Consider the following 19253-nt stretch of genomic DNA (forward strand, 5'->3'; position numbering starts at 1 on the left):
CTCTTCATACCCAGTCAAGCCCTTTTGGCTCTTGCATGCTGGTTGCTGCTGTTGTGTACGCTGTTTTCTCTCTTCTCCCAGCTCTGTCACCGCTCCTTCCAGGATGGGTTTGTCCTTGGCTGATTTTGGTACTCCAGAGACACCGGCACTCCCGGATCCAGTTCGTCACCTCTTTCTACTTGGTTATTGATTTTTGGCTTTGTGTCATCCTGGCTAGCTGCTCTTCCTTTTAACAGCCTCTGCAGGTGCTGGTTTGTCTCCTTCCCTCTCACTGGGTTGGAATCCTGGTGGCCCTGCCGCCGTGTGCCCTGATGGTGCCCTGCAGCACTGGCTGTGGGTCTGCCCCACGCTCATCCAACAGTATTTTCACAGAAACGTGGCACTACTGAAGAGGCGGGGAGGGTCACCCGTGTTTTCATAGTCTTGTGGTTTGTCTCTCTTCCGCTCCCCCAACCTCCTTACTCATTTCCAGCCCTTCCTTTCCTCTGGGAATCTGCTGGAGTGGGATCCGAGGTTGACCTAGCTTGTCCTCTCCATCAGTGCGCACCTCCGCCTCTCTGCTCCCCCTGCCCCTTTGCTCCCGTTTCTGCTGGCGGAGCCTTTGCCGCCCCTAGCAGTGGGTTGGTTCCTATTTCTCCTGGCAAGCCTCAGCCTAATTATTTCCTCTCCCAACCGCCATGTGGGAGAGGGTCACACCACACACGCTTCTGGCGCTCACCTGGTACCCACAGGAGGAAGCCCGGGGTGCTCGCAGCCTCACGGCCTTGTGACCTGCCCTACGCCAAAGCAAATAGTGGGTTGTACTGCCTGGCAGTGACTCATCCCTCGCGTCCTACACGGGTCACAAGTTGTTTGTCTTCTTTGCTGCGTCTTCATCTGTACCAATACACGTCGTATGGCCCCGGGGGCCAGAGGGTGTGCCCGGCACTGGGCCGGTGGTGCGTGAGCACACACCCTTATCTTGTGCAGTGCTCAGCGGCCGCTGTCTCATCTTCCCATCGTCTTGCAGCCATTCCTCAATAGCCCAAACATCCTCCTTCAGGTATTAATCTTCTCGACTGTGTATTTTTAGCTTTGCATTCCTCCCAAGGAGGTCAGATCCTAGTTCCTGCAAATCACACCCATTATTATCCTTTTCACCTCCCTGCCTGGGCTTCTACGCACTGTCCATTTTTCTTTCTACCCACCCCGTCTTCTAACAGGCTTTTCTGCTCTGCCCTGCTCCAAAGTCCTGGTTCACGTGCCTGTATTAAGAGCCCGGCAACTTGCCCCTGTCCTCCCGCAACGTCTGCGTGGTGGTGCTGGTATTAACCGACTTCTAATGGCTCGGAATCCTTACTCCCTTCCTCCCCTCCATTTCTGGTGGCGCAGGAGCCCGGCGGTCACCAAACAGCACGTTGCCGGGTGGCAGATGGGACACTTCCAGCAGATGCACCAGAAGGAGCCACTGCCAGGTCAGTGCCCGGTCGGTCTGCGCTCCCACCTCCCCTGGGCGGCAGCTCCCCTGCGCTCCCCTGTCACCCCACCCCAGCCCTGGGCTGTCACACCCCTCTGCTCATTGGCACTTGAGCCTGTCTCAGCACCGGCTCCATCCCCAGCTCCATCCCCGGCTCCATCCCCGGCCTTGGCAGCTTTCGAGGGCACCCCGGCTCGTGCCCTGGGCTATTTTCCCTGGGCTGGAGGACTCTTCACGTCTCGGTTTGTGCTAGCTGATGGAGCGACGGGGGTGAGCGCGGCCCCGCCATCACCCCCCGAGGGTTTGTCTTTGCACGGGTGATGGTGCTTGAGTGCTCTCAGCCCCAGAAGCAGCGGTGGTGTGAGCGAGCATTCGGGCTGATTTTAACTTGCCGGTGGAGAAGCCGGGACCTGGCAGGAGGCTGTGGGGGCAGAATCATCCCCAGCGATGGCTCCTTCATCTCCTTGGCCAGGAACCTTCCCCCGAGGCAGGAAGGAGGCATGAGCCGCCTGGCTCGCCGCCTGTTTCTGTTACTTATCTAACAGCAGCAAGGCCCAGGAGCACCTCAACCATAATACCTTTATTTGTAAGCACCTTCTCCCCAGCCCTGCGGAGGAATTTGGATTGCTCTCTGGCAGAAAGCGTAACACTGAAACAAGACCAAACAAAATAGAAAGAACCCCCCACCTTCCCTGGGATAGTCGCAGTTGATGGTCAGTTGCTGGAAGCGTTAGAGATTGCCAAATTGTCCGCGTGCCACCAGCCTCCTCCCACGGCACCGGCATGCTCAGGAGCCCGCAGAGCCCTGCTGCGGCCAACAGCCGAGTCGTTCATGGTGCAGAATGGGGGCATCCTTCTTCCAGAGAGCTCCTGTCCCATCTCCTGTGCAGGATTGCTCGTGGGTTTGGGTAGTTGGGCAGCCTCCAGCAGCGAGGGGCAACCGGTGGGCTTTCCAGCGGGGCAGAGCCACTGCAGCCCTCCACCGCTGTCGGAAACCTGCCCAGCGCTGCCTGCGCCTTGCTCCAGCCCTTCCAGGCATGAAGGGCCAAGTCCAGAGAGATCCTGCCCGGCTGCAGGGAACTGCTGGGGATGTGCAAATCCCGCCAAGGCTTTGGGCAGCCCCGAGGCACCGGGACGAGGCGGCAGCCTAGGGAACAGCCCCCAGGGACTCGTCGTAGAAAGCCTTGAGGACCTGCTGGTGCTGCAGGGAGGGTCTCTTGCCCACCGCCTCCTGACGGAAGTTTTGCCTCAGCCAGCCGTAGACCAAACTGTGCAGGAAGCCCTGGAGGGAGATGGTCAGGGCCTGCGAGAGAGAGAGGGGCAATGGCGAGCGCTGCCTTTACCTGCCCTCGGGCCGCCCTGCGCTGCAGGAGTGCTGCAAACCCCATCGCCCTCTCCACGCCGGAGAGGAGCCGCGCAGGATCAGCCCGCGTGAGTGCACAGGCAGGGTGACACAGGGACACAGGAGGTGGCCTTCCTCTTGGTGTGGTCAACTAAAACAAGGGAAACACCTGAGGAGCGAAAGATCAACCCCCAAATCAGGGGGCAGAGCCCCGGCAGAGCTGGGCTGGGACCAGGGCTGCCACCAGCCCTGTGTCCATCCCGGGTGGCACCTGGTCGGGTGTCACCAGTGTGGGCTGGCAGCACCCGCAGAGCTCACCCTACCCGGGGAGGTGTCACGCTGGTTGGCGGGGACTGGTGTGCTCCCGCTCCCCTCGGCCGGCTCCCGCAGCCCTGCCGCTGCGGCACGGCGGTAGCACAGCTCTCAGAGCCGCCCTGTCCCACCGGGGTCCCCCCACCCCATCGCCACTCACACATCTGATGGGGACAAATGTCCCAGCTCTGGAGCCCAGGAAATGAGTTTTTACTTACGGTAACAACGTAAAGGACAAAGACCGAGGCAGGTTTGATGCTGGTGAAGGAGAGGAGGGTGAGGAGGAAGGCTGCGGATGGAAGACAAAAGAAGGACACTCCTTGGTCTCCCTCTCTTTGATAGTGCTTCATCAGGAGCTTCCCCTCTCCAAGTGGCAAATGCTTGTCCCTGTCACAGCCCATTTCGCATGGCACAAGGGTCTATGTAGGACAAGCACATACGTGTACAACGAGGTCCTTCCCAATGCGCTGCCCAAGGACCTTGGGGAACTCATTGCCACAGGTTTCTGTATGGCTTTAAGCATAACTGGGCCCCCAAAGGGATGAGATGTTGCTAAAAAGCAGGTCCATCAAACACGATCCACCCTCCAGCTCAGGAAATGCTGCTGGAAAAACCTGTCATGTAAGAGCGGGGCAATCTAAACCAGCCGCCGGTCGGACTCAACGGCGGTGATCCGGGCTGGCTGTCCTCTCATTCGGGGTGTGCCCAGCCATGGGGTCTTACAGACACCTGGAGGCTTTGCAGTTATTCAGTCTGAGCCCCTGGTCTTGGACCTGGGTGCTGTCTCAGCCCAGGAATAAAGGGGCTGGAGCAGGAGCTGCGGTGGCTTTTGCCTGCCAGGGCTGCGGGGCATCCCCACCCTGACTTGCCTGGCGCCCAGCAGAGCAGGAAAACCAGCTGGAAGTAGTGAGAGACTTTGCTGACACTGCGGATGCTCCTGCCTGCAAAGCCGTCCTTCTCCAGGGTCAGCAAGGGCGCCGCGGCGTTCCTCCGGCACCAGAGCTTCACCCTATGATACAGGAGCTGGGCGGCGGGGAGCGGCGTCAGTCGGGGTGTGCTGGCTGCTACGGCCGGACCCTGCGCTCGCCCCGCGGCACGCTGTGCCACTGGCTTACCGTGCAGCAGCTGAGCACCAGCAGCAGGTACAAGAAGAAGATGATTTTCCCCTCCAGCCCCACGTCCTTCCTACCTACGTACTGAGAGGCAACGGGAAATCAGCGGGGCCACGGGCCAGCCCTGCCCCGAGCGGCTCCTTCCACAGGGGAAGGGCTGAGCCGTGCCACAAGCCCCATGGCACAGGAGCAGCCAGTGCCGGGGCACTGCCGGAGCTAGGAGCTGCCCCTCTGCCTCTGCTCGAGCAGGGACACCCCTGCCCCGTCCCTCTGGCAGCATCTGCCCACGCACCGTGGACCCGCTGCCTTCCCAGTGTCCGTCTGAGCCCACCCGCCCTTGGCAGCGTTGGGCAGCGGAGTCTGCTAAACGGGGAAAGGGAACGGTGGGAGGGACGGGCACCCGGCAGCGCTCACCTCGTAGCAGGTGTCCTGGGCACGGTGGATGAGGAGCAGGCAGCTGAAAGGACAGAGGATGCTGGTGGCTGTCCCCTAATGCCACAGCATCACCCCTGGGACATTTTTTGATTCCTTCCACCACCCCAAAGCCATCACCACCCAGCGGTGTCCTTTGCAGGGGCTGCGGCGTGCCCAAGCCCATTGGGAAGGGAGAGGGGTGCCCACCCCCCAGCTCCCCCCGGGGGTCAGGGTGGCAGGACGGCGGTGTACCTGGAGCAGTAAAGGCTGTAGGTCTCGTGGGAACGGTTTCCTTTCCACGGCACGACAGGCTCGATGGGTCTCGGCGCAATGTCGGTGATGGAGGTGCCACGGGCGATCAGTTGTCCCAGGAGCGTCAGCGCCGGCACCAGCCTTGCAGGGAGAGGCGGTGGTGAGCGCATCCGTCCCATCCTGGGCAGAGCCGGGAGGGCAGGCGCTGTGCCGCAGCCCTGCTCGGGGTGGAGAGGGCGCCAGGGCCGGCGGCTGGCACCTACCAGGCCAGGATGTAGGGCAGCCCCTGCCACGCACTCTCCAGGCACCGGCTCCTCTCCTGCAGGGAGGAAACCACTGGTGACCCGGAGCTGCAGGTCTCACAGCAGCTTGAGGCTCCAGCCCCGCTCTGCAGGGATGCAGGGTGCAGGGCAAGGCACTAATGCCCCAGGGAAAGGGGCTGCCCTCGGATCCTCGCGCTGCTCCCTGCGTCCTCACAGGGCCGGAGCAGCCGTGTGCAGGAAGGGCAATGCGCGGCTGCACCACGACGGGGGGCCACCGACCTGCAGAGCTGCCACGTGCCAGGCTCTCCAGCCGTGGACAGTGCGGTAGGCTTCGTACGCGTAGACAACAACCATCAGGAACGAGACCGAGTAGAAGGTCTGGGAGAGGAGAGGGAGAGCGGGCTCCTGCTGTGCCCAGCACCCCGGAGGCACCTTCCCCCTTCCCTCCTCGTGCTCGGCACCCTGACGTCCCCCCAGCAGAGCTGTGCCAGGAGCAGCCGAGCAACAAGGGAGCAGCTCCCCGAGACACGCAGCACCACGAGCAAATGGCCTCGCGCTGTCCCCGCGCCCACCCCGGGGAGGGGGACCGGGCGGCCTCTCTGTCTGGCGGCTGTACCGGGGCAGGCAGCTGCAGGCAGCACTGACCACCCGGTGCTGAGCTCTAGGTGGCATGAACAGGGCTCTGCCCCTGTGTCCAGTCAGCAGGCCTGCAACCGCGGTGATGGTCACCCTGTGCACTATACAGCCGGGCAGGTCAGTAGGCGCAAAGCGGGGCAGAGCTGGCCCCGCGGTGCTGAGCCCCTCCTGGTCCCGGTCCCCATGCGTGGCTGAGGCCAAGGTCCCATCACCAGCGGGATGAGCCTGGGGGCAGGAGGGAAGTGGCACTGCCCGCCGCAGGCAGGGCAGAGAGCAGCCGGTGGAGCCGCAGGCGCTGGGTGAGTTTGGGCACGAAGGGGAGAGCACGTCTGCCCCGGGGAGAGCTGCGCTCTGCTTTGCTCTGGTGCACGCCAGTGGCTGCGTTTGGGTTCGCCATCCCAGAGCTGCTGGTAGGGCACGGCGGGGGCGAGAGGGATGCTGCAGGGGGGACACGGCGCTCGCCTCACTGGGGCTGAGGAAAGCCGCTGGCCATGTTTCCCCAGAGAACAGCCTTGGTGGCTCAGGAGGGTGACAGGGGGAACAGAGGCCATTTCTCAGTAGGAGAATTAGTTCCTCGCCCCAGGGCTTCCCCGGGGACACTCCAGCCCGCAGACGGGTCTCAGCTCTGGTGCGAGCCATGGCCCTTACCGTGGCCAGCATCAGTCCGTAGGGGCAGGCAGCGTACGCCGGGATGAAGAGCGGGGCTGGCAGCAGCTGGATGGTGGCTGTGCTCAGCAGCACGGCAGCAGCCAGGAAATCTGCCAGGGCGAGGAGGAAAAGGGGACGAAGCTGGGGGACAGGACACAGCGTTAGCTCTGGCTGGCAGCATCACCCCGCTGGCAGCAGCCTCTCCCTGGCTCTGCAGAGCTGCCGTGGCCACGTCCCTCCCCGGGCCGGCTGGGAGCGGAGGTGGGACCAGGCCGCTCTCTGGGGAGGCTGGTGCCAGCGTCCTGCACTGCCTGTCCCTCCCTCCAGTCCCACTGCACATTAAGCCCAGCAGCAGCGGCGCTGGCCTGGCTCTGCCTCGGGCTTAGCTGGGGCCAAAACCCATCCCTGCGCCCCTGGAAGCCGGCGGCACTCACCTGGATGTGGCAGCATCGCCTCTGCCGGGAGGTGACAGCGAGGACCGATCCACTGCCCAGGAGGCTGGAAGAGACAGGGCTGGCGGTTCATGTCCCGGCAGAGCGGAGCTGACCGTGCTGGGGGCTTCCCGCTGAACCCATCCCGGCGGGGACCCGGCGCTCAGCCTCCCCCGAGACAGGCAGGGTCCGGGCACGGGTATGGGGTGGGTGGGGGCGTCCCCTCCCTGCAAAGGCAGCGCGACGGGCAGAGACCCAGGTTGGTGCAAGGCCAAATCGCCGTGCCCCAGGGCCGAGGGCCAAGCGGGCTGCGGGTAAGAATAGAGGCCGTGTACAGGCAGCGCTACGGCTGCTGCCTCCCCCCAGCACCGCAGGGCCCAGCCACGGCCGAAGGGCAGAACCCACCTCAGCAGCGAGGCCGGCAGGTAGATGCACGTCAGCACGAAGACCTGAGGGAGAGAGGTTGAGAGGAGCACGGGCTCAGGCGTCCTGCAGCGGGGCCGCAGCAGGAGCCTCGGCTGCTCCACGGCGCGGGAGGACGCGGAGGCCCAGGCACGGCTGGACTCACTCCCGCGGGCATGCCTGGCTGACGCAGCGGCGGGTGGCCGGTGCCCGCGTGTCACCGCAGAGCAGGCAGAGCCGAGGCAAAAAAGGCATCTTCCCCGAGAGGTTGCGCCCGGGAGCTGGAGCCCTTCGCTGGTGGTGGGCAAAGTGGAGGGGCCAGCGGCCGGTTCCCCACCAGCCCTCCGGGACGGACCCCTCGGCAGCGGCTGCATGAGGGGGTTTCCCTTCTGCATCCTCCTGAGCTTGCCTCACTGCAGCGCCTGGGTTTCCCTCGCCCGGGGCTGGGGAGCGTCGAGAAGCCGCGTCCCGCTCCAGGCCGTGCTGCTGAGAGCGGCTCCCAGACAGCGCGGCGTGGGGCCGTTGTGGAGGAACCGGCGAGACTGCCGGAGCCGGACGGCTCCCAGGGCCGGTGAGTCACGCAGAGACAGCGGAGCAGGAGCAGCCGCCCCGAGAAGTGCCGCTCGGGCCCCAGCGAGCACAAGCCTGCAAAGCCCTGAGCCGCCGAGACCCCCTCGCTGGCAGACGGCTGCAGGGAAGCTCACCCACATCCCCCAGCCGTGGCTGCCTTTTGCAGCACCCCCACGGCATTGCCCCCCACCGCTGGCGTAGGGAAGCCCCCTCGGCCAGGGCCCACTGGGGAGGCCTGAACAGGGTCTGCAGGGGTTGGCAGCGGCTTTCCCAGGTCTCTGGAGAGGGTTTCCCGCACACGCACGCCTTTACCTGGTTATCCGAGAGAGCCGATGGGTGTTCCTCTTCGTTCGCCATGACCAGGCAGCTCAGAGCCAAGAGCCTTCCCGGCTCCTCTCTGCCACCGGGCACAGCCTGGGGTCCGGCAGGCTGCACCAGAGCAGCTCCCGCAGCCGCTGCCGGCTGGGTTCGCCCCGTTTGCAGTGACGCGGCTGTGGCTCTGCCCACACAGCGCAGCCGGAGGAACCTGCCTGGCTGGGGCAGCGGCAGCTTCCCCACAGACACGCAGGGCTGCTACGTGCACGCCCTGAGAGCAGGGAGGGGATCAGCCCCTCGTGCTCGCAGAGCCCGGGCGAACGGGTGGCAGCCTCCTTCACACCTCCCTCTTGCACGCTGGGGAGCGAGAACGCAGCAAGAGACGCAGCTCCCTGCGGATGCCGGGGGTGCAGACGTGAGCACGGCCCTTCTCCATCTCCCGTGCCTCCCAGCTGCTTGGCTGCTTGCTGCAAACCAGAACGCACAGGCAGGGACGGGCATCCCCACATCTGCTGCTACATGTGCAGGCAGACTTCTCATTGCTAAAAGGGGAAACTGAGGCACGGGAAAAGGGTCAGTGGGGCGGAGGAAGCCTGTGCAAGGCGAGCCCCAGAGCCCAGTGCCCTGGCCAGTGCCAAGACCGCAGACGGTGCCAGCATGCCACGGGAGGGCTGCTCTGCCAGCACCAGGAGGCCGGGCACGAGCGGGGACGGGGCGACAGGCGGGCTCGGTCCAGCTGCCTCTGCAGGATGCGGCCACGACGCGGCCCCAGCGGTTGCTCGCAGCAGGAAGCTCTGGGAGGGAAAGCCCACACGTGCACGGGCAGATGCTGCCGAGAGCAGCAGAAAGGTTGCTGGAGGCAGGAGACGTGCCAGCCGGGCTGGCCGGGGAGCAGGGCTGAGCTCGCAGCAGGGCTGAGCGCGCTGCGCCCAGTGCCGCAGCCTGCACCACCGCATCCCTCCTCTGCCCGGGGCAGCTCATCAAACTTTCTCGGAGGAAGAGGGAAGGGCGTGGTGGCAAACACAACGCTCTGCTCTTTGCACGGTGCTTTGAGGGCACAGCACCGCTCGAGAGAAGGGGGTCAGCCCCCCGAGGGCAGAGCGAGACCCCCTCTGCGGCAGCCGGAGCAGCCCCGTGGGGAGCGAGGGCAGAGAGCTGGGCAGTTCTCAGTGCCAGACTCCTCCGCGTCCACTCCCAGCCCCAGAAACGGGACTGAAGGTGCGGGAAAGAACATTTGCATTCCTGTACTCACAGGGACCTCAGGAAATCAAGAAAATTGACAATTTTTTGATAATTTTGAAATCAAGGGTGTTCTGATAAGCCAGCAAATGTCCCCCCAGGCCAAGCAACACCCAGTACCGTCCAGGCCCAGCCAAGACCCACCAGGTCCTTGCAATAACCACCCTGCCATAAAACATTTTTCACTCAAGCGTGTGGACAAGGATCACCAAAACCCACAAAACCCAACCTTCTCCCTGCTACATTTTCTTTATGCTTGAACACAGCATCTCTGTCCACCACAAGCTGTCACCTAATACTGTCCCCAAGGCAGTGGGGTGTTTTGTACCCTCCCGTGGTGCTCCGCACCCTCCCGTGGTGCTGCGCGTCCGCCTCCAGAGATGCTCGCGTTTCCCCATGATCTAACAGCAAGAACAAGTCAAATTCACAAGCTGAAAAATTTAGGTTTTTACATCTGTTCAAGCACGATGCTTGCAAGACCAGCGAGTGACAACCCCGCAGCCGGGCTGTGCAGCCAGCGGCCAGGTCCGGTGGCTCCGGCAGACCCCAGCACCATGGGCAAGAGGCTGCTGGCGGCAGCTCTGCAGCCCAGAGGAACGTGGCAGCGCCGAGCCCTGCCCGTTGTGGCTGCCCCCGGCCTCCCTCGGCGTGCTAAGTGCTGCGTAAGCACGCACCGGCAGCCAGCCCACGCACGGCTCACCACTTCAACCACAGGTCACCAAACAGCAGTTATGCTTCAAATAAGGTTTTTTTTTTAGTTTTATTTCAGAGGGTATTGGCTGAATGAGGAGAGGAAAGAGGGAGGGATGTGGGGGGAGGTCTGAGGGATGGAGGAGGAGTAAGGAGAGGGGCTGGAGGGGAACACAGAAAGGAAGCGCCCTGGGAGAGCTGCACAAGGTTGACAGCAACGCAGAGGACCTTACTTTGGCAGCTCCTGGAGACGTTCCCCCGCAGCTCCCAGCTGCCTCCTTTGTAGTTGCTCCCTTTATCCTCCACCAGGTGAGGAAATGCTCCTTAAAACCTTCTGACCACTGAGCAGCAGCTCCGCACGGTCCCAGCCGGACCCCATTTTGTTCCCCTCATCATCATCACTGCTGCCGCTGCTGCAACCTCCCTGCCAGTCTCTCTCCAGCTTGGCTGGCAATTTTTCCTGCCCAGGAGCACAGGGGGAACCCAGACCTGCGGGTGGGCAAGAGACATCTCACAGTAGAGTCGGTCCTGCTTGGGTCAACCCTTCCAAACCGGCACCAGTGACCGGGCTCTTCTCAGCAGAGCTCTTGGCTGTGGCAACACTCATATCGTTGAGAAGTGTTTCAAAGCCGAGGAGTCCAAGACCAAACACTCCCTGGAACAAACTCTCCAATTTTTATCCAGTTGCCTCCATCACAGCAGCATGCGGATCCTGTGTGGGACCAACTGCTGATGCTCTCAGCCTGGCCTCCACGCAGAGGCAATGTCCATGCCAGCATGAGGAACCGTTGACTGCTTGGCTTTGTCATCCCCTCCCAAGACCTCCAGCAGGCACAGGTTCTGCCTGCGGCATGTTTTCCCTGAGGATTTTTTTGAGGAGAAATTGGCACCGAGGGTTGCACTAGCTGGAGCACTGCCCTTCCTTTTAGCAAGGTGGGATTTGGGGAGCAGACTCCAGGGATCTTGGCTGCTGACAGGACAAGGACCGCTGGCACAGCACCGAGAGGGGAAAGGACCCCGTCCCGCTCAGCTGCTAAAGCTCTCCGTTCGTCCTGGGCACTTGAATTGCAGATGGTCCCTGTGCCAAGACGCTGCGAGACAGGGACGGGTGCATCAGCTGGGGAGCCCCGCTCGGCTCCTGCGGCCTCTCAGAGCCCACTTCCTCTGCGAGAAAAACAACGCGCACCGTGCTGGCCTCATCACGTGTGCCGGCGCACGCTCCGGTAAAAGAGCAGCAGCGGCTGCAAAGCTGCAGCCGTGCAAGGACCGTGCACTCAAGAGCGAGCAGCACGTACCCTGCGCTGAGCAGCGGGGCTTGTCCGGCTGGAGAGGCAACGGCTCATCAACCCGGCTGAGCCGGCATGAGCTGCCAAGGCACCGGCACTGCCCAGAGGCACAGCAGCTCCCTCCCAAAAAGCTGCCCAGGCTGTGCGGTGTGCTGAGGCCTCCCCAGGCAGCACGGCATCGAGAGACTCGCAAGAGGCCTGGGGATTGTTAAAGCAAGACTTAATGCCAGTGTTTACAAACACTTTCCCTGTACTCTGGGACTGGGAAGTTGTGCTTTAGTAGCCAAGTTTTAACTAAAAACAAAGCAGGCGCATGAAAACAAAACTCAAGTGAGATTTTGCCTGCACAGATGAGAAAGCTCCAGAAGCTTCAGTAAAAGCATAGCTGGGAGTAGCCAGTTCCCAGGTCTGCAGGCAACCACTCAACATCTCTGGAAGCAAACCATCCCTCCCTGGTTTTAAGAGAGTAGCGACCGTTTCGATATCAGCACAAACACTTCCCGACGGGCGCTTTTCCAGGAGACCCAGCCAGCACAGCTCTTCCGGCCTTGCAGAGATGCTCCTTCCCGTTTCGGATAACTTAATGCCAACAGGCAGCACCGGATACACAATAGCTGGTGCGCTTATTTTTCTCCTGACCTTGCAATACCCTTCGTTACAGAAAGCGTCGGCACCGTGCCCCAGACCTCAGGAGCAGGTCACGGCCGCAGAGCACGTTTTGGACAGAGAAACCCGCCCTGCTGACCCCGCAGCACCTCTCCCACCTGCGGAGCCCAAAGCCCCCGTGCGAGCTGCCCTGAGATACAGCATTGTCCCCTCCAGCCAGGCCCTGGGCTCGGCCGCCGTTGCTGAGCCCTCTCATGCCACTTGCTGCTTTCTTTGTGCGTCCCTTTTCAGAGCCGGGTCCCATCCCAGGGGAGCAGGCCCTGGCAGTGCCGGGGGTAGCTGCACCCTAGGGAGGGATGCTGCACCCTAGGATCCCTGTCCCTGGGGACTGGGCAACTGGTGGGTGCTCTCTAGTGGCCCCAGCACCCAGGGGAGCAGCTGGGGAGATCCCCAGGGATCCAGTCTATCCCTCCAGATAGGTGGCTGCTTCCCTTGTCTCAACCATCAACCCAGCGGGGGGGAGACGGAAGGTGAAGGGAAGGCAACAGGGTAAAACCGGCCGCTGCCCAAGCCCTTCGACCGGCAAAAACATCGGCTTTGAGGGTGAAACAGCACGTTCCCCTTCTCCAGCCTGTTGGCTCTCAGGGCTCCCGAGCGCAGAGCTCAAACAACAAAAGGAAAGTCAGATTCCTACCGTGGCAGAGGAGAGAGGAGTTTGCTCATGCCAGCACTGGTCTCGCACTGAGCCTGCTAGCCGCCCTCCTCGGCCCGGGGGCAGGAGCAGGCAGCTCCCCCAGCACGCTCACAGCTGCACGCCGCAACTCCCCGAGGCCCGGACCCTTCTTACACAGTCCACTAATATTCAAAACACACGCTCTGGTCTGAGTCTTACAAAACGCCTAATACAGCTGTCTTCCCACCGAGCCAGGGCTTTCAGCTCCGTCGTTCTGGATCTAAGCAGTCAGGAGCCCGCAGATCCAGAGCACAACTGCAAAATGCGGGCGTGCTGGCGGGGAGCTGACAGCGGTCCACCGAAGCCAGAGGTGTTTCAAAATGTTTTTGGCTTCCCTCCTGCCATGCTCACCAATATGCAAGGAAGTTACGCAAGAACTTCAAGGTCTACGCAGCCACCGGCCAGGCCTTCATCCTCACACAGTGTTTACTGCAAGCCCAGGGCACGCGCTGCCTTCAGAGCTGTTATCTCCTGCCCCTCACTGTGGCGTGCTGCTTTTATCCCAGCAGGAGCTATGCCTCGCTCCCAAAACCAACCTTGTGGAACAACTGAAACTTCACCAAAACTCCCAAATGCTGAGAAAGTGACGGCTGAAGGATCAGGGTGCCTATTTCAGCGTTTCCTCAGTTTGCTTTCTGCAACACCCTGGTTCCCGTCTCAAACGGGGTCAGAAGGCTCAGATACCTGCTCTAAAAGAACGGCGACATAGCACCTGCTGGTTTGGCACTGGTGGGGAATCACTGCTCGCACCACTGCAGTTACAAGGGTTCAAACTGTTAAACACTTAGGGTATCTTTCCTCCTTCCTGGGAAACACCGATAACTGCAGAGAGAATCCCTGGTCAGTAATGAGAGCGCACCGTAACGCGCCGTGCAACCGGATGGTCCCCAGTGCTGCGAGGAGCTGCTGTATCCACTGGTATAAATACGGCTCTAGGTTAAAAAAAAAAAAATTCTGAGAAATTGCTCAAGATTTTCTGCATTTGGATGATGCTGGTAGTTAAGACTCAACCCTCTTGCAGGCTTTCAGCTCTTTGTCTTATATTATTTTAGCACTGTGTTAAGTGCTTCCCTCCCTGCCTTTAAATCTTTTGAGTCAGAAGCCTGTCTGGTGTTTGAAGATACAAGCAAGTTCCACTGTAATAGAGCTGCTCACCCTACGCCTGACAGGTAGGGATTTTTTAAAAATTGTGTTTAAAAAAGCATCAGTATCTTCAATTGTTTTGGCTTTTTTTTAAATCAAGTTCCAACTCAGAGAAAATTCTCACACCAGAGAGCAAGAGGGCACTGTGATCCTACTGGAACAGTTGGCACAATTCTACTTTAAATTAGTGCTAAGAGCACTAGTTTAAGCCCAATTCTTTACTGAAAGCTCCCTACTCCACCGCCCGGTTGGAAAGAAGTTACACCACAAGCAAAGTGGTCTTAGTTAATAATCGGAAACGTGTTACTATGCAAAAGCAGTTAGGAATAAAAGTCGCCATCTCATCTCTTCCCAGAAAGCCACCAGCTGCTGTACGCCGACTGTTTTGTAACAGTTTGCTTTTCTTCAGGGCTGAAATGCAGAATAGTCAATATGGCAGTTAGAGTCTGCTGGCGACCAAGAGAATCTGGCAGCGTCAAAAATCTATAGACAATGTTCTTGAGGTACTCCAGGTTGGCTCCCTCTCTGCTCTTATCTCTGAAGTTCTTCTCAATTTCGCTTTGAAGCGTGCGTACCTCTTCCCGGTGCTTCTCCTCCTGAACCAAGATATTCTCCTGGAGCTGGTGAACTTGCATTTCCAGCCTGTGCTTCTGCTTCCTCAGCGCTACGATTTCCACTTCTTTGCGAGCCAGCTGCTCTGCGTACAAGAAGAAGGTGGGCTCACTGGTGGCGGAGAGGTGAAGAGCCTGGGGGAGAATCTCTGAGGAATCGTTACCTGGTGAGTCATTGCTAGAAAGGTCAGTCCCCGACGCTAGGTAGTTTTTGGATCCTTGAAGCCCGTAAGGCAGCGTGACAGATCTCAGCTGCTCCAGCTCTTGGTCCTTTTCTGCCAGCACCGCTAGTGCTCGGTCCCGCTGTTTGTGCATCTCTTCCTCCAGCTTCAGCGCCCGTTCCCTGTAGTCCAGCTGGCATCGCTCTAATTCCTGCCTGTGAGCTTGCTGCAGCTGGGACAACTCTTGCTTCTTGGCTTCCATGTCTTGCTGGTGCTGCTTCTCCATTTCATCAGAGGACAGCTGAAGCACAACGTATTTCTCTTTCAGGTCAGCCAGCTGCTCTTGAGCTTCCTCCAGTTCTTTAGCCAGATTGCCGTCTTTGGACGACTTGTTCTTGAGGACCACTTGTGCCCTCATCTTGTACCTTTCAAACTCTTCCTTCAGCTGTTTCAGCTCCTGCTGATAGTACAAGGCAGTGGCCTTCTCGCCATCGCCAGCCTCAGTGCCCTTCGGCAGCTCCAGCTCACACAGCTTCTCGATGTCCAGAGCGGGCTGACTCTTCTTTGCTGCTGCCTGCAAGAGCTTCTTCAGCTTCTCCATTTTATCCTTTAGAACATTAACATCAAGATTGGCTTCTTCTACGTGAAAATCAACAGGGGACCGGCTGGAGGCAGCGATGGCCAGGGTTTTGTTCTCCAGGTCCAACTGTACGATGCGGTCCTTTAGCTTCTGAATGACCGCTTGGTCTTTCTGCTTGGCTTTTTCGTAAGTGCCAAGTAGTTCGGACACTTCGGAGACTTGGCCCTCCAAGTCGGCCACTCGCCGCTCCTCCATCTGGGCGTGCTGGCGGAGCTGCTCCTCCGCCTGCGCAGTCTGAGAACAGAGAGACAGGGCAGGGTTAGATCAGCTCAACACTCCAGGCAGGAGGGCTGCGGTTTACACGGGGGCTTAATTCTGCTCTGCTGAATGCCAAACAAGTGCGGGGCCATCCCTTCTCCTAGAATCCTACACAAGCCACCACACTGACTTGCCTTTTTGGATATTTGCTTATTTTGGGATAAAATGAACTAAAAGCATTTCTGCTTTTGTTCCCTGCTCTGCAGAGTTCCTGTTACCAGCATTATCTGCATTGCTGTAGGCGTGCGGGGGGGTGGGAAGCAGCAAACTCACGTCACAATCTGCTACAGGATTTTTTTTAAAATGTGTGTATGCTCTAAAGCCTTCATACATCTAACTGCAATTTACTTAAATGCTATGCTTTGTTGCACCGGTATTAATATAATTCAGTGGTTTCTGAGCAGCTACAGCAAACACCTGGTGTTCACAGTTTTTAAGCTACTGCAATCCAACTGACTAATAAGTACCCTGGACAATGGCAGCACTTGACAATCACCCACTGTGAACTAAACCACAGCCAGAGTCAGGTCACCTTCACCTCTGTCAGACAGAAGCTGTTAGAGACCACTTCCAAAAAAGGGGCAAATTGCATTAAATCAGCCTGATGCTTCAGATTAGAAAGAAGAAAACTTGTTCCAGACTGGAAGGAGATGAGGAAGATCCCATTCCAGAGCGTTTCCGGACGCAAATTCGGTTACTGGTGCCAAACCCCGATGCCAACCCCCGAGCACATTGCCCCACAACCCGCAGAGTTGCACAGGTTCCTCTTTTCCACCACATCCCTCTTTCTAGCTCTTCACTCTCCCCCTGCACGCACACAGCTAGAGCCTTCCTCCTGTATTTACCTGTCTTCCTTCCCTAGAGCACTCCGAGTTTCACCGAAGAAGGTTAGTTTTTATGAGCTCCTGTAATTGTACTTTGCATTGCACTTACATACTGTAGGAGACAAGACCACGCTCATTGCCACAGTGGGGCAGAGGAAAGGTCTCTCCTCCCAAGCTCGGCCACTGTCACACCAGACGGTAACTTGTTCAGAACAAATGACACTGTGGAGGGCAGTCACCGTGTAATCACCTCAAAGGTTGCTCCCAAACCCGATGGTCACCACCCTCTGATTTCTAGGACTTATATGCTGAATCACAAACAGCTTTTATTTCCTCGGGACTATCATCCCATCAAACAAAGCCATCATGCTCCATTTATTTCAAACCTCCTGGACTCTGAGGGACTGGGAAGGGGAATTTGTGCTCCTCCAGCCTCAAACCCTGCCCCAATCGCTGCCAATACATCCCACAGAGTGAGCTGTCTGGGGACAGGGAATTACCTTCCTCATCTCTTGCAGCAGCTGCACTTGGAAGTGGTTCTTAAGGCTGGCCATCTCCTCCTGCAGATCCTGTAGCCGGGGGTCTGGCTTGTTGTTCTCCTCCTGAACAGCTTGCAGCTCTCTCTTCAGGTCTTCCACCTCCTGGCTCAGCTGTTTGATCTGCAGCTCATACCCCTCGGCACGGTCAGCCACGCACGCCCTCCCGGCCAACGCCTCCCGGGTCTCCTCCAGCTTCAGCTCTGCATCCTGGCGCAAAGTCCTCTCGCTCTGCAGCAGCTTCTGTAGCTCTCGCAGCATAACAGCGTGGTCGCTCTGTTCCTGGGCTCGGTCGTGCTGCTGCGTGATCAGACGGGCTTTGGTCTCGGCCAGCTGTTCCTGGACAGACTTCAGCTCCGTCTCCAACTTCTCGGTCTCGTCCTCTGCTTTCTTTATGGCGTCATCCAGGTCCTGCTTCATCTTTTTCTTGTCTGCTTGGTAGGAGGCTTCCATGCGGGACTTCTCCTGCGTGACTGTTGACAGAGCACTGGTCAAGGTGGCCAGCTGGGTCTTCAGCTGGAGCACTCTTTTATCAGCCTCACTAGCAGCAGATGACACGTCCCCGCTGCTCGTGCTGATGCCGCTCTCCGAACCGCTCGTTTCTTCTGATTTAAGAGAGGAAGCGGCAGCCGCAAGCTTATCATCCTCAGGCCCTGGTTCACCCTTGGTACTGGCCAGACTGGCAGCAGTGTCTGCACTGGTAGCTGTCCCCACGCTATCTTCGCTGTGAACCGAGCTCCTGTCATCAGCAGAATCAGCGACGGAAGAGCTGGAGCTAGCCACGGACGCAGGCTGAGCACCGTTCAAGCCAATATCTGCCTCATGAGAGACAGACAACACTTTCAAGCTGGCTTCTAAGGCTTCCTTCTCTTTGAGTAGGCTCTTGTAGGCTCTGACGACATCCTTCAGCCGCACCTGGTACTGAAGAAGCTGCTTCTTCTGCGATTCAATAGTCTCTAGAAGATCTTTTTTACTCGGGCCACCTCCAAAGTTCATGCCAAACTTCTCCATGACTCATGCAATCTGAAAGGAGAAAACCAGCACAAAGCCTAAACGAGCAGCAAAGACACACCTGCGATCGGCAGGAGCAGGCAGCTAAGCAGGGCGACCATCCTGAACCCCCCCGAGGACACCACACGGCTAACGACTCTGCGATGCGTCTGTCACCACGCACTGAACCCTGCGAAGCCCCCGCACGCCCTCAACGCACAGGTCGCGAGCGCTCTGAGGGGAAACACGCTCCTGCTACGACTCGGATGCCTCAAGCTTCTCAGCCAGAGCCAGAGAAAATGCTTTAACGCCTCGTACAGCAATATCTGCCACTGCAGCCGCTCTCCCTCGGGTCAGTGGGGCGGGTTTACACCCATAAACGGCTCGATTTTTACTTTTCAAGAGAAACAGCCCCTTGCCCTATCCCTCGGCAGCCCGGCTGCCTGCTGTGAAGGGAATGCAACCGCTGCCAGCTCGGGGGGGGGGGGCAAGCTCTCGGGGGTCCCTATGGCAGAAGACCATGGGGAGGGGGGTGTTCCGCTGCAGGGGACCTGCCGCGGAGAGGTGGGGTGTCAGCACCCGGGGCCGGAGAAGTCGGGGGAGGGGAGTGTGGGCGGGTGGGATAGGGGCATGGGGGGCTTCAGGGGGGGCTCGCTGCGGGGGAGGGACAGGGGGCACCCGCTGAGGCAGGGTGGGCTGCGGTGCAGTGGCAAAGGGGCCGTGGACAGCAGGAGAGACTGTGGGGTCGTGGTGGAGGGGCCCGTGAGGCGGAGGGGGCCCGTGAGGCGGAGGGGGACCCGTGAGGCGGAGGGGGACCCGTGAGGCGGAGGGGGACCCGTGAGGCGGAGGGGCCTGTGGGGCAGGGGAGGCCGCGGGGCCGTGGCGGAGAGGCTGGGGGCAGCCTGGCCGCGGCGCAGCGGGGCCCGGGGAGGGGGGGGGTGTTGTCACGGGTGGCCGTGGAGCCGTGGGGGTCCCGCGGAGCGGGGGGGGGGTGTCTCCAGGGTAACCCCCGCGCCGCCGCAGGCCTTACCTCCGGGCCGCCACCCGTCTGCGCAGGCGCAGAGCGCCGCGCGTCCACTTCCGCCGGACGCCCCCTGCCGCCGACGCGCACTGCGCACGCGGCCCCGCGGGGCACGGACAGGGCGGCAGGTCCGCGGGAAGGGGTGTGGCCAAAGGGGCGGGGTTATAGACAATGGAGGCGGGGCCAAGCATCAGAGGGGGTGTCGGAGGGGGCGTGGCTCCCCAGCAGGGCGGGGCGATGCGAGGTGCGGTGCCCCCCCCCCGGGGCGGTACAACACGGAGGAGGCGGGGCTTGTTTCGTGAGGGGCGTGGCCTGGCAATGCGGGAGCACGGGCGGGACCCGCGGGGGCGGGGCGGGGGCGG

General features: G+C 60.2%; 1 protein-coding gene across 1 annotated transcript; it reads right to left on the reverse strand.

The window, feature by feature from the left end:
• Positions 1 to 13586: 13586 nt before the first annotated feature.
• GCC1 (GRIP and coiled-coil domain containing 1) lies at positions 13587 to 17897 on the reverse strand. Its single transcript, XM_059816407.1, has 2 exons — positions 16845 to 17897; positions 13587 to 15496 (listed from the first exon to the last, which is right to left on the reverse strand). Exons 1-2 carry the CDS (start codon positions 17889 to 17891, stop codon positions 14192 to 14194), a joined length of 2352 nt encoding a protein of 783 aa, XP_059672390.1. The 5' UTR covers positions 17892 to 17897; the 3' UTR covers positions 13587 to 14191.
• Positions 17898 to 19253: the final 1356 nt, after the last annotated feature.

This window comes from Gavia stellata, chromosome 4 (genome assembly GCF_030936135.1).
Source record: "Gavia stellata isolate bGavSte3 chromosome 4, bGavSte3.hap2, whole genome shotgun sequence".
In the NCBI taxonomy this organism is placed as follows: domain Eukaryota; kingdom Metazoa; phylum Chordata; class Aves; order Gaviiformes; family Gaviidae; genus Gavia; species Gavia stellata.